Source organism: Monodon monoceros, unplaced genomic scaffold (genome assembly GCF_005190385.1).
Source record: "Monodon monoceros isolate NGI ecotype Baffin Bay Population unplaced genomic scaffold, NGI_Narwhal_1 Super_Scaffold_16, whole genome shotgun sequence".
Classification (NCBI taxonomy): domain Eukaryota; kingdom Metazoa; phylum Chordata; class Mammalia; order Artiodactyla; family Monodontidae; genus Monodon; species Monodon monoceros.
In genome coordinates, this window is record NW_021703772.1 from 66,565,087 (window position 1) to 66,580,141 (window position 15,055).

General features: G+C 34.8%; 1 protein-coding gene across 17 annotated transcripts in view; it reads left to right on the forward strand.

Moving 5' to 3' along the window:
* SCN3A (sodium voltage-gated channel alpha subunit 3) overlaps positions 1 to 15,055 on the forward strand; it is an 80,777-nt gene that overhangs the window by 23,691 nt on the left and 42,031 nt on the right. For 6 of the 17 annotated variants that reach the window (XM_029225020.1, XM_029225028.1, XM_029225032.1 and 3 more), the window contains exons 10-13: positions 2,539 to 2,823; positions 8,644 to 8,991; positions 10,035 to 10,167; positions 11,510 to 11,748. In XM_029225020.1, the coding sequence (XP_029080853.1) occupies positions 2,539 to 2,823; positions 8,644 to 8,991; positions 10,035 to 10,167; positions 11,510 to 11,748 (1,005 nt within the window). Of the gene's footprint in view, positions 1 to 2,538; positions 2,824 to 8,643; positions 9,013 to 10,011; positions 10,168 to 11,509; positions 11,749 to 15,055 lie in introns of all 17 variants that reach the window. The other 11 variants (XM_029225023.1, XM_029225019.1, XM_029225030.1 and 8 more) reach the window with 9 other exon arrangements.

The following is a 15,055-nucleotide window of genomic DNA, read 5'->3' on the forward strand; positions in this document are numbered from 1 at the left end:
ACAGAAATGATATAAGAAAAAGCAAATGTTATTCCCTGTGGAAATATTAGCACATATTTATTATTTGTTACAAGAGGAATTCAGCAAGGCAGTTGTGAAAGTAACCCTATTAGTCTAAGTAAACAGGACACTGGCCATGTCACAGAGATGGGTATAAACAGGTACACAGACATGGGAGGTGACAGGAAACATCTGCCTTTGAAAGGGAATTGGCAAATCCCTGGAAGTGGAACAAGTGACAAATTTGAGTTAACGAGTGACACAGAAAATGTGTTGTGTTGGGAGGTTACCGTTGTTGCCTTACAAATCTGTATGGTTTTGAGTTACTCCAACTGTTACCCATGATAGGTAGGGAAATCATGTCTTATGCAAAACAAATTCCAGAAGTGATTTAAATGAACTGAGTTTCAGAATTATGGCAAGGGAATATTACCACCACTTCCACGTCCTTTGCTCCTGACGACAAACAAACCAATAAATTATTAGCACTATGTGTTGTGTGTTTCTGCCTATACAAAATGGAAAGGAGAACTGACTTTATTCGGATAAAAAGAAATATATATATATATTCATTCTTTCAAGGAGTGGTGTATATTATGTATCTCCTATGTATCAAGCACTATGCAACTATATTTAACTTGCTACAGATTAGTACTTCATTTATCTACTTTATTTTACACATTTATATTAAACATTCATATTTATAAAGGGCCCTTAATATTTCTCATCTTTCATTACTGATGATATTAAAAGTGATACTGATGATCAAGAATTCAATAAAATAATCTGGTTATCTGATTATATGCAATTCTGTAAGTTCTGAATTAAAGTTTCATTTAAATGTTAGGCATTGTCCTATATCGAGTCTTAGATCTGGGTTTCCATGATGAATATAGTATTCAATATAAACATTTTATGTGTTGCTTAGCCTAACACACATACTTAGTACTATATGTAATGCTATAGTTCCCATCCCTGGGGTCATGTTAATCTCAGAGAATTCGTATCACAGCACCTTTAGTTTTAAACCTTTTTAAAAATCTTTAGTTGAGATGAGATTCAGAAATGGAAGCTACTTAGGAAGGTTTGCTTCTCAAGGAGGAGGAAACGTAAAGCACAACATGTTGTCAAAGCATTCAATATGAGTTTTATCTTCTTTTCTAAAATATGTTTCTATTATACAGACCATTCTGACACATAGTTTTTATGAGATCTTTAAAAGTCAAGTCTAAGTATGTCTTGTTCTTCCCCCACCCTCACTCAGTGTCTAAGACAACTGACAGCATGATGTCTTTTTTTGCCTTAATTCACCAAATATTTAGAGTCTTTTTTTATGTCAGGAGACAGAAGAGGCAATGTGCACAGACACACACATACACATACATACACACACACACACACACACACACACACACACAAATGACAGAATTCCTAACTAGCTTAGAGTCTAAGTGGAGAAGATAGAACAAAATGGTAGCTATATTAGACTTGTTTGTATTCAGTAATGACATATGTAAAGAGTTGAACCAATATTCTCATAATTTAATCATTTATGTTTATAAACAGGAATATACTTAATGAGAACTCAGCTTTGAGTTTCATATCTTCTCCAGTTTGGTTAGATCAATTCCCATCTAAAACTACTATTCATATAAATAAAAATACAAAACATCTGGCATGCCATGTTTCACCTCAGACCTGCTGTGTTTCTTTAGTAGGTACAGAAACTCAAAATGCTTAAGTATATTTAGTGATGAAATATGAAAAGAAAGTATTTCAAGAAGTATTCATAATCCCTTGAATGATTATTTCAGGTACTTACTGACTGATATGTTAATCATTTGTTACTACATATAATAATAATAAATAATATATAAACATTTAAAATTTAAAGCTAAAAGTGCTATCTAATAAATTAATCATGTTAAACTGTGAGATTAATATGACCCCAGGAATGGGAACAATAACACTGAATGTGATTCAAATAAAGGAAGAGGATCAACTAGCCAATACATTCCCACTACTCCCATCTAGAGGTAAAAGAGTAGACACTTTAAATGCTTTGAGTTCACAAAAAAAGAAAAGAAAAAGACTTTTGTCCTAGATTTAGAAGGAAAAAATACCACTAGGTTGTTCACAATCACAAGTGGGAGGAATAAACCTATGGATGGAATTGGAATAGTAATCAGACCAAGAACCACCACTTAGAGAACATTTGCTTTTAAAGTGTAGAAGATATTTTTAAGAGAGAAGTTGTTCCCTTAAATGAAGCTAATCTCAACAGAGTTTTTTAAAAAAAGACTCTTCAGAAGATGTGCCAAACCAGACTTTTCTAGTCTTAATGCATAAGCTAACATATTGCTTTATACTATTTAAAATTGTCATTATTAAGTAAACTCTCTTGTAGTAAAACACAATGAAATGACCAGAAGACATCATTTTCACATATAGCTAATAGTCTTAAATAGCAACATTTGTATCACATTCAACTGTTCCAAAGTTGTATGTTCTAAATAATGCCTGGTTTTGTTTAAACAGGCAGTTGCAGCAGCAGCAGCTGCTTCAAGAGATTTCAGTGGAATAGGTGGGTTAGGAGAGCTCTTGGAAAGCTCTTCAGAAGCATCAAAATTAAGCTCTAAAAGTGCTAAGGAGTGGAGGAACCGAAGAAAGAAAAGAAGACAGAGGGAGCATCTTGAAGGAAACAAAGGAGCGGGAAACAGGTTTCCCAAATCTGTATCTGAGGACAGTGTCAAAAGAAGCTTCCTTTTCTCCATGGATGGAAATCGACTGACTAGTGACAAGAAATTCTACTCCCCTCATCAGGTATGGTTTTCTACTAAGTGCTCCAGTTTGTTTTGTCATTGTTGTATTTTGGTATATTTTTTGTAATACCTGATTTAAATGAGGGACAGGGAACTAACATTTAATACGATTATTTAAATTTATACCCTAAATTGTCTTTAAAAGGGACTTTTATTAAATCATTAATAACTTTTATTTTAAGGTAATCAGTTTTAAGCACTGCACTATTTTGAGACCATTTTCTTAATCAGCTTTTTTAGGAAGTGGGGGAGTGAAAACTATCTACCAGATTTTTTTCTTCAGTGAGAGTTTTGTAATCCCTTGTTTACCTTTTCCATTTTGAGACCTCAGATGAACCTACCTTTTTTGCATATGGGTTTCTGCCTTTATTATCTGAGGTTGTGATGCAAGATATGTATGAATTTTGAAAAGAAATGTCTCTGGATTTTTGCTTTTATCTTTTTTTTAAAATAAATTTATTTATTTTATTTATTTATTTTTGTTTGCATTGGGTCTTTATTGCCGCACGTGGGCTTTCTCTTGTTGCAGCGAGCGAGGGCTACTCTTCATTATGGCACATGGGCTTCTCATTGCAGTGGCTTCTCTTGTTGCGGAGCTCGGGCTCTAGGCACGTGAGCTTCAGTAGTTGTGGTATGCGGGCTCAGTAGTTGTGGTGCACGGGCTTAGTTGCTCCGCAGCATGTGGGATCTTCCTGGACCAGGGCTCGAACCTGTGTCCCCTGAATTGGCAGGCAGACTCCCAACCACTGTGCCACCAGAGAAGCCCTGCTTTCATCTTTTGATATGAGAACTGTACTCTCATGAGCTTCCATTATGCTGATATGGTGTCATGCCTTGATACATTAGAATGAAGTTATGACCTAAATGCTCTCGAAGAGAACTAAATTAAAGACAGTCTGTTTTTGCTCTGATTTAATGCCAAGTACCCAATTCTTCAGCATATTTTCAAGTCAAAGAGGGAAAATAGTTTCAACTCTTTGTTTATAAGTTTTATCAGTTGCATAATGAAGAGTAAATAGTTATGAAATCTGTGATAAGTACAATTATGGCTTTGAACCCTATCTGGTTCCATTAGAATTTCATGGGCTATGAATTACTAACTCTTCTAATTAATCTGGGTCAGAATTATGTCCTAAAGATAATGCTTTGAGAGACACGCTATATAATTAAGTTAAATCAAAAAACTGTACATCATCCAAGGGGTCTTATAAAAAACAAATATTTTTGAAAAAATGGAGTGATAAGCACAAAATTCAGTATAGTGTTTAGCTCTTGGCTGAGGAAAATGCATATGCTAGTTAACAATGGGTGTTTATTTTATAGTTTATATTGAATATGTAAGTAAGAATTTTAAAAAGAAATAAACTCTATATTAATAACTTATAACTTGAATTTTCATATTAGGACAAAATATATATGCACACACAAAAATTTATAAGACAAAAACCATTTCCCTACAGATAATGCCAGTATCAAGAGATCCAACTATTACCTTGCATAGTACAAATATAAAGTATGGTATTACATGAGTATAATACATTTGGGATTAACTTGAGGCTCAATAGGCCAAGTTAATTTCTCACATTAGATTTTTTGGCTTAAACTTCACTCCTGATATTTTAGCATTATTAAGACCATTAGGAGTCATTAAGATTAGGAATATTTGACATTATAGCATAAAGACTGAAGGCTTATGTTCATATCTCCACTCCAAATTAGTTCTGTGACCTTGTTTGAGTCACTTGTACTTTGTAAAATTTCTGTAAAATGGGGTAATAATGTCTACCTTAAAGAGCTGTGTGTTCTTAAAGAGTTCTATATATTAAGCAATATATAGAAACCCTATGTGACAAATAGTAGAGCTCTTATTAAGTTAAAATGGGTCATTGAATTACAAATTAGGAAAACTAAAATTTTTTGAGTAGTTTCAGTTATCACAAATGTATACACATAGTAGTAATAATTACATGAACATATTTAGGTGTTTTGAAAATAGCACTATTTCCATCATTGTTTCATCATATAATGCTCAAGTAAAAGCTTGTGGATTAGTTCACTCAGCCAAAAGCTTGTGGATCAGTTCACTCAGCCAATCCACAATGATCACCTACTATGTGGAAGAAAGAGTTCTAGAAAAAAATCTCAATGAACAAAACAATATAATTCACTGACCTCATGGAACTTTATACTAAAGGAAGAGATAGACAATAAACAAGATAAGTAAGTTATAGACTATGTCAGAAAGTGATAAGTGCTATGGAAAAAAAAATAAAGCGGGAAAAGGGGATTAGGAACACTAACCGGTGGTAAAAAAAAAAAAAAAAAGAATTTAAATAGGGTGGGTTGGGAAGCCCTCACTGTAAAGGAGAAATCTCAGCAAAGATTTCGAGGAGGCAAGGGGAGAGGCTATCTCATCGAAGAGCATTTCAGGCTCACTGAAGAGCAAGTGTAAGGCCCTGATGTGGTAATATGCCCAGAATGTTCAAGAAGCAGCTGGAAGGCCTCTGTTGAGTGAACCACAGAGAGGGAACAGCACAGGGAAGTTAGCTGAAAGCCAGAGTTTAAATACTAAAAACAGAATTGGCATATACATACGTTATATGTAGTTCATTTCATATTTGTAAATAGACAGATAGTGACATACGTAGAGGTAGACAGGGAGAGAGAGAAAGAGATGATAGGATGATAGACAGATAGATAGATGAAATAGATAGATAGTATATGTTGCAAAAGAAGAAGAAATCGCCTATTAGCATTGATAATTACATATCCCAGTAAAGACAGGCAGAGAGCATCACCACAACTCACAAGCAAAAATATACCAGAAGCACTTTACAGTGTCTGGTTGTATAAACAAACTCTCTAAAAGGTAAGAGAATCAGTGGAGGTAGTGGGAATAGGAAGCATAAGATGGACATGGCATAATGTTCAACACAAACATATCTTCTAACAATGTTAAGGCCAAGAAGCCATAAATAATGGGTACCCTGTCCTCTACTAACATAAACTTTACATGTTATTTTATATTTATTATATTATTTTATTCTTAAATAGATAATACATGTTCCTAGACAGCATGAAAAAGTACTTAAAGGCATACAATGGAAAGTGAATCCCCCCAAAGATTTTATCTATGTTGTCTGGACATGAGGAGACTATTTTAAACCAGAAGCTTTATAGCTAGAACCAAGTGTAGTTGTTGACTTATTGAAAACATTGATAAGCTACATATATTTAACTTGAAATCCTATTAAGTGAGTATTTCCAACAAATACTCACTTTACATGCTTCTACTAGAACATCTTCAAATTCCCTGCATCTTCCATTTTGACATCCCATTCCACTTCAGGTTCAGTCCCTACATGCAGGATTGTGTCTTACACACCTAAATTCTTCTATTTTCCCTTTTGTTACTGAAAATTAAGAAAAAGAGTTCAGATTTACCTTCTTGGAACAAGGCAAAAGAAAAAGATGCCTGGAATTTATATTTTGGCATGCCTGAGGCAAAGAAAGATGGCCTTTGGGTCCTTAAAACATAAAAGCTTGTTTTCCATAGAGAAAGAGCTGCCACAGCTGTGGGTATTCCCTCCACTCTGCTGCATCTTCTAGTGTGTTATTTTTGGTTTATTTTCTCTCAATACTATTTTTGCTATCTTCTTTTCTCAGTTTCTGTTGCCTTGAAAGCTGTGCTCACACCCATTATTATACTTTCCAAAGAGTGAATAGAAGTTTCAAATAAACCCAAGGATCTGGAACGCCTTTGAAAACAGCCTGACATAAAAACATGCACGTTATGGATGTACACACATACCACATACTCCCAACGAATACTGTGCATACAGATTTTCAGTTTCCAAAGACAGTATTCTAATACAGGTATATTAAGATGATTGTATTGAGCCATCCTAGGAATTAGTGTAAGACAATGTTGGTATTCCTCTTAGTGTAGGGTGAGGTCCACCTGCATTAGAATCACCTAGAATGCATGTTGAATACTCAGATTCCAGAGTCCTACCCCCTGTTTACTGAATCCCAATTCCAGAAAGCTGGGACCTAAAAATGCACACTAAGGTTTCAAATATGAGTCTGAACATACAAATATCATATCGATAATTTAAATTGAGTCTGAAGAGATTAAAAACATTACCATTCCTTATTACTGAGGGCTGAATTAATGTCTTCACAATGTCTAATTTCTTGATCACTTTGATGACTGGAAAATCAGTCTAACTACCGACTGACATTGGGTAAACAAACCTGCTGCATGAACTGAGTATCACATACACACAGTCTCAGGCTAGATAAGCTGGGCAGTCAATAATTCCTGTGAATGTTTCTAACCAAATCCAAAGCAATAGCACATTTCTCAATGAATAGTATCTTTCCAGAACATCACTGAGACAGACGGCAAAAAGATTATTCTAGTGCTTTGCAGGCAGGGAAAAGCCATAAAAATAAAACTAAAAATGGGGCCTAAGAAAATCAGCATGACCTAATTAGGCAGAGGGACCAAAAATAAATTTGAGGGAGTCTGCCTTTCTTACGTTTTTTTCCACTAGAATTATTTTCTTTGGTTTTACACCGAAGCTTGGAGGAAGAAAGGGAAAGTCCAGGCATGTTTCCTGCTGGCATATGGATATGTATGCATATGTATGTGTATGTATGTATATACATTACCCTGGCTATGCAGAGAGATAGAACAGGCCATGAGAAACCGCTGGGGGTGAGAGGGGAATATTGGAAATGTCATTGTTAATGAGGAAGGTAGTAAACAAAGATCCTGCAAGAGAAGAGATGTTTTTGAAAACTCACCAAGGCTAAAATAAACACAGAATTATTTGATGCTGCTGATTTAAAGTCCATTGAAAAAGTGGAAGAAGGGGCTTCATGCTAAATCCTCATTTTCAAGTACCAGAAACTGTTTGCTTGATTTATTCACAAACAAATATAATTTTAAATGTTTCTGAATCATCCAGTTCCTTTTAATAAAGTTAAATTGAGATTAGAAGGATAAGCTGTCTTCTACATCACCCTTATTGGTAAAGTCATGTATAAATGCCTTACTTTTTTAAGGCAGTGTTAAATTTTAAGTAGGAATAGTAATTTATACAGCAATTTAGGCATTCTCTCTGTTGTGTCTGCTATGACATATATTCCCTCAAAACAGGTGAATCATTAGTAGCCATTTGGGAAACTGTTAGCAAATTTAGAAGACAGCATCATAGGTTAAGTTTTGTGACTTTTATGCCCATGTGGATAGAGACAAGCAAGTCCAGAAAAAAAAGAGTAATTTCCTTTTAGAACTCAAAGTAAGAGAATGGAGAGATAATGGTTTTGTTTTTAAATCGTTATCCAAAAGTAACATATTTGGTACAAATATTTTAAATTTAAGCCAACAGTCTCACTTGAACCATAACTTGTTTTCCAAGTTGTGTGCCCTTTCAGACCATAGCATTTAGGAGTGAAAGCCACCTACCAAAAAGAATCATTTGTCCTCTCCAGCATCAGGTTCTGCTCCTAGAATATTACAGTAACAAAATCCACCTCACAGTACTAGAGTGAAGATTAAATGAAGTGGTCATGCACTTAGTAGACTGCATATCAGAATTCTTAATCAGAAAAACTACTCTTTTATACTTAAATTTGCATTGTGGTCTTTAATAAAAATATCAAAACATATGAGTTCTCTGTAAACTTGATTACCTGTGTTTAAGAGCAAGACTATTCTAACCCAAAAGCAAATAGATTCTGTAATATTAAGACTTTTATTAAATAGTTGTGTCCCCCATCCCAATTCTTTTCTTCCTTGCTCTCTCCTCAGTCTCTATTAAGTATCCGTGGCTCCCTGTTTTCCCCACGACGCAATAGCAAAACGAGTATTTTCAGCTTCAGAGGTCGGGCAAAGGATATTGGTTCTGAAAATGACTTTGCTGATGATGAACACAGTACATTTGAAGACAGCGAGAGCAGGAGAGACTCACTGTTTGTGCCACACAGACACGGAGAGCGACGCAACAGTAACGTTAGTCAGGCCAGTATGTCATCCAGGATGGTGCCAGGGCTTCCAGCAAATGGGAAGATGCACAGCACTGTGGATTGCAATGGTGTGGTTTCCTTGGTGGGTGGACCGTCAGCTCTAACCTCACCTACTGGACAACTTCCACCAGAGGTGATAATAGATAATAAATTAGCTCTACTGACATTATATACCAATTTAAAATAACCAAGGCCTGGGCATTTTAGCCTGTTATACCAACCTGCTTCCCCAAACTGAAAGTCCTTAAAAATAATATACGATTTATTGAATGGAAAACAATAGGATCTTTAGAACCAACTAAATTGTTTGGGACCATTAACTTCCAAATGCTTTAGGTTAAAAGAGCCCAGTTTTTAGAGACTGGGATGAAACTCATATCTGCAAATTCAGTCGACCTACCAGCACAAAATAATGGGCGCTTTGACAACCAAATTGCTATTACAGATGTTTGTCGACCCAGAATTGTATAATAATCTATTCATATTCTGGAAATTTCATATACTTAAAATTAAATATTGTAATGACCAATATATTGATAATGGGCACTTTTCATACAACTGTCAATATTACAGTGACTCTAAAATGTTTTGATGTCTATTAAATGACTCTAAAGTGTTTTGATTTCTTACAGGATGGCATATAGAAATAACTAAAGAAATCTCAGGAAAGCACACACATTTCATTGTACATCTGTGTTTGTGCATGGAAAAAAATTGGCCCATATATGTCAATATTTTCAATATAGCCTCAAAGATAATAATTCAGCCTGAAGACTATATAATACTATTATTTGTTTTGGGGGAAGATTGATCTGATTATTAATCATTGAGATAAGTTAAAATTCCTTGCATTTGAATGAAATGGAATAATATATGACTTTGGCATGCTTATGAAAATTTTCCCTGAAAATTCCAACAGGTAAACTAAAATATTTCTGCAACATAATTGCCTTATATAATTGCAACCAACTAGTAAATTCTTGTTTTAACCCTTTAGGGTACCATCTGTGATTTTTTAAAGTATTTATAACTTAATAATAAATTTAGTATTTTACTATTACTTGAAAATTGTTACTTGGGAAAACTGCATGTAGCATGCCTTTCCAGAGAAATGCTAAGTTGTGTTGTATTATTCATTGAAAAGGGTGGTTTGAGCCAGCAATGTTTGGTTTGCAGGGTACCACCACTGAAACAGAAGTCAGAAAGAGAAGGCTAAGTTCTTACCAGATTTCAATGGAGATGCTAGAGGATTCCTCCGGAAGACAAAGAGCCATGAGCATAGCCAGCATCCTGACTAACACAATGGAGGGTAAGAAGAAGGTCATGGGATAGTCAGCTTCCTATGATTATATACTTTATGGAACTATTATTTATTCCCATAGAATTATGAAAGTCAGTTACCCAAGATCAAAACTGTATAATAGACCTAAGTAGATAATATATGGAATACACTATTATCACATTGATTACAAAAACTAATATTGTCCTTATTTCTTTTTGATTCTGGTTCTCATCTGAAGAGTGATATTTCACCACTTGATACCTCATCAGTGAGGATTTATCCTTATGTTATATTATCCTTAAGCAATTAGAGTAAAAACTTGCCTTTTTAAGTTTTAGAAGCACAAGGAAACATCTCTTTCAAGCTTCAATCTGTTGTTCAGGCATGGAGGTAGTGATGGGTTGGGGAGGCATATGAATAAGTTGGAGGAATCAAAACCTGTGCTCCACTTCGACAGGGACCCTAAAAAAAGATTTTTTCCTCCATCTTCCACATACACAGAAACCATTACATTCCTCCAATGAACAGCTGACACAAATATTTGTTGATTTTGATACACAGGAATGGGCAGCAACAATTACTTCCTTGTTCATTCATTAAGTCCCCATTTCTTCAAGTTTGGAGGAATATTATATTAGTACTGCAATTTTATAAATCATTTATAAGTCATATCTAATATGAATTCTTTAGAAAACTTCAATTACATTTTGTATCTTATCCCATTGGCGTACTGGATATACAAATGGGCATATAATAATTATAATAGGTTTCACCCATTAAATTACTAGTGCCTTTTTAATATATTAAGCTAAAATTCTGAAAAATATGAGTAATTATGAATAACAGAACTAGATTTGGGTCTAAATCTATATTAAAAAGAAGGGCATACTACATTCTCAGTGTGTGGAAGATCAATGCTGATGTGGAGACAGAGAGAGGAAAGAATGGGTCACACACATTAATAAGGATCACAGCTTTAGACAGTATTCTTAAAAAGGTCTTTCAAAAGAATAATTGTTTGATATATTTAATAATTCTAAAAGCTTACTTTAAAATTCTGGTTTGATTAAGAAAATACAGCAATTTAATGACCCATTAACTATTTAATAGATAAGTTAGTTTGAGGCAAAATATTAAATTCAAAGTATTTATTTTCTGTTTAATTAAAGGAGAAAGTCTATTTACTTGACATTTTTTATGAATATATTGTGAAAATATTTAATGGGATTGTCTTCTCAAGTCTGTTAAACTAATATGAACTTCCAACCCCAAGTAGAAGCATCAATTTTATCAAATAATGTATAATCTGCAACAACAATAATTTGTTTTTATTGTTATTTACTACTCTTACTCTTTATTGTTCCTCCAGAGCTTGAAGAATCTAGGCAGAAATGTCCACCATGCTGGTATAGATTTGCCAATGTGTTCTTGATCTGGGACTGCTGTGATCCATGGTTAAAAGTAAAGCATCTTGTGAATTTAATTGTTATGGATCCATTTGTTGATCTTGCCATCACTATTTGCATTGTCTTGAATACCCTCTTCATGGCCATGGAGCACTACCCAATGACTGGTCAATTCAGTAGTGTGTTGACTGTAGGAAACCTGGTGAGTTCATTTGATGTTTACTTATTTACTTTGTCAGGGATGGGGCAGATAGACCAAAGAAGAAATCCATTTGTGCTGTGTGGAACCCCCTAATTATACCATCTTTCTTCATAGGAAGAAATATTTAAAGGAATATTGAAGGTATTCTCAGTGATAAGGTCTAGAATTCTGGTATAAATGCTGACTATTGAGACCAACATCTGTGCTGACTGATCATGGTGTCTTACCCTTTGTAAACTTGTTAAAATCTTTACTGTCATTCTTGCTGGAAATATAGGCCCAGAGAAACAATGACGTCTAATTCTGGCTCCACAAGCATGCAGTTTTAGCACACATAGCTTCTGAAGAAATCATGTTCTTTGAAGGGAATACATAAGGATTGATTTTTGTGCAAAAGAGGGCATAGTTGTTTCAAATTGAACTTCTTAATAAAATGCTTCAGTAGAATTCACAGAAGAGAAGAAATAGTTGATAAAAATGCATTTGTAATTTAGCCACATTTTTGGTTCAAGTTACTTGGGCAGACATCTGTGTATGTGTATGCTGACTTGTACATTTCCTCCTAAATGTATATGAAGAATCTGAAATGGATGAACAAGTAAGAAAAGAATTTACATAGTTTATTAATCAAGACCTTTTTTGGCACAAGACAGAAACAGAACTCAAACTAGCTTAAGAGGAAAGTAAAAAGACTGACTCATGGAATGGAAAGAAAAAGATGAACTACCAAAACATATGAAGGGTAATTTTGCAATTGGGCTTCAGGATGGGCTTCAGGATATCCTTTAACCAAGGAACTGGATATAGCCCAAACATTCACTGCATCTTTTCTCTGTAGGTCAGGAACATGATCAGCCATAGCTCATTGGTTTTACATCTTGTAACCTCTGCACTGGAAAAAGACTGGGCCTCTTTTTCAGTTCCAGCTCAGACTCTCGTGATAGGATTCTATTCAGCATAACCTGGGTCAGATGCTCACCTGTGGTTTCATCAGCATTGGCGAGGGTGGAGTCATGTGAAAATGGCAGTCCTTAGGAATTACACAGGTGGAGGAACTATTCCCAACAGAAAGAAGAAAGCGCATACTGGGCAGACAGTTGCATAAATGTCTACCCCAATAAGAGAACTCAACTTCACTGCATTATAGAACACCCACCAGATTCCTGACACTTTCTTCATCTTTGACACCTGTGATACTGATTTTTTTTTTCCAATTTCTCCTTCATCGGAAGGAGATGATTTCTCCTTCATCTTTCCAATCACTCTATCTCTGCGTCCTTGTCTGGACTTCTCTTCTTTTACCTATTAAGGCTATGTTTTTCACTCAATATTACTATGTACTCAACAATTCTAGGTATTATCTACAATTATAGTGTAAGTTGTGTTCCATTCCTGTATTTCCAACAGTTACAGATCATTGCTCCAGGATAACTTTAAACACAGTATGTGACATCTGAAATATCATCTTTCTCACAGTTTACTGAAAGCCCTAAAAATCTCAATTTAGTCTTGTATTACCTCTAGTAGTAGCCTTCCAACTTCAAAGAGCCTTCCAGCTTCAAAGATAGCCATTTGACTTACTTCCTCTTTATTTCTTATATATTTATACAATTTTATATGAAGATCCATTATTTCTTTTTTCCCAGGTATCAGCTTTTTTACTCCTGTAACTACTATTAAAATCATATTTCTAGTACTCTGCACTCAGTATGCTTTCATCTTGCTAAAGGATCTACTGCCTATATTTGTGGTTCAACACTCTTACCTGGTTTTCAAAACTCCCTATCTGATTCCATCCTTCCTATACCAGCTTATTTTCCTTTGGTTCCTAACCAACCACCACCAGCCTTATCAGAACAGCCTTGTCACTATAACACACAAATGTTTATATGCTTACATATGGGATAGTATATCACTGTTCTCTACCTTCACATTTAAAGTACTCCAACTCAAATCACTTCATCTCAATTCTTCATATTCCTCAAGGTCCAACTGAAGCCTCATCTCCTCTAATATGATACTCAGCCCATATCAAACACACTTTTTCGTAATTCCTAATGCATTTGTGAATAGAACTTAGTTGAATATTAAACAAAATCCACTATAAATTACTCCACGGCAGAGCTCACATCCCATTTTTCTTTTGTATCTTGCAGAGCGTTTACATGATTGTAGCTCGATAAATAACCAACTGCTTGTTTCCTACCCAAAAAGGCATCATGCAGCATCTTTTCATAAAAGAACATGGGTTTGGAGTCAGGTGGAACTGGGTTTGACCTTACTAATAATGAAGCATCTGGACAAGTTTGATAAAAAATCTGAGTCTTTGTTTTCTATTATTGAAATGGATATAATAATACTCATCTCCCAGAGTTGTTGTGAAGATCTAATGAGATAATGTGAAAACACGTAGCACTGTGCCTGGCATCTAGCACGTGCTCAATAAACAATTTCCTTCCTCTTCTGTATGCTATTAACCTTTCTTTGAAATACTGACGGAAAATAGTTCTGCTCTAGCTGCTGTATTTTTCCCAGGATATTAGACAGTTAGGGAAGTTGAACAGTTAGGAAAAATTTTGGAAATTTGTCAGAGTGAAGCAGGAAACTGAGGTTTTATACAATTTCAATGTTGAAGCAACTGAGTATGGAGGGACAGGATAAGAGACATTGGATTATAGGACAATCAAATGGAAAAGCACTAGACTAAAGCACCAAATCTGGGTCCAAATCCAGTTGTCCATGCTAAATATCTGGGTGGTCTTAAAAAAGTCACAAGTACTTCCTTCTCATGAGCACAGTGTGTTGGACTAGATGTCCCTCATTCTAAAATCTGTAACTTTGAGTAGTGATGGAGATAATGAAGTAGGGAAGTGGGGTTCTACCACTGGTTGACTGTTTGTGGTAGAACCATGCATAAGCTGAGCTTAGTGTTGGGAAAACAAGACTCTTGAAGACAGAGAGTGTAGACGACAGAGAACAGACTTAACTATTTCTAACCTTAGGAATAAGAGAATGTGTAAACTGACTGTTACTATTGGCTAAAAGCTCATTATGAGTAGTAGTAATAATGTTGTATATCTGTAAAGTATTTCATAGTTTTGCATATCTTATTTTATACCCATAACAAGCTTTATAATAAATATTTATATATGAAAAATTATATATATATATAATATATATATACACAAAGAAAAAGAGAATATATTCCTTATAGCATGGGTACTTAGCTGAATTTGGATTTATATTATACTCCATGGATGGATGTTACATCGTATATTCTGTGGGGAGTTTACAGTTTTCTCATTAA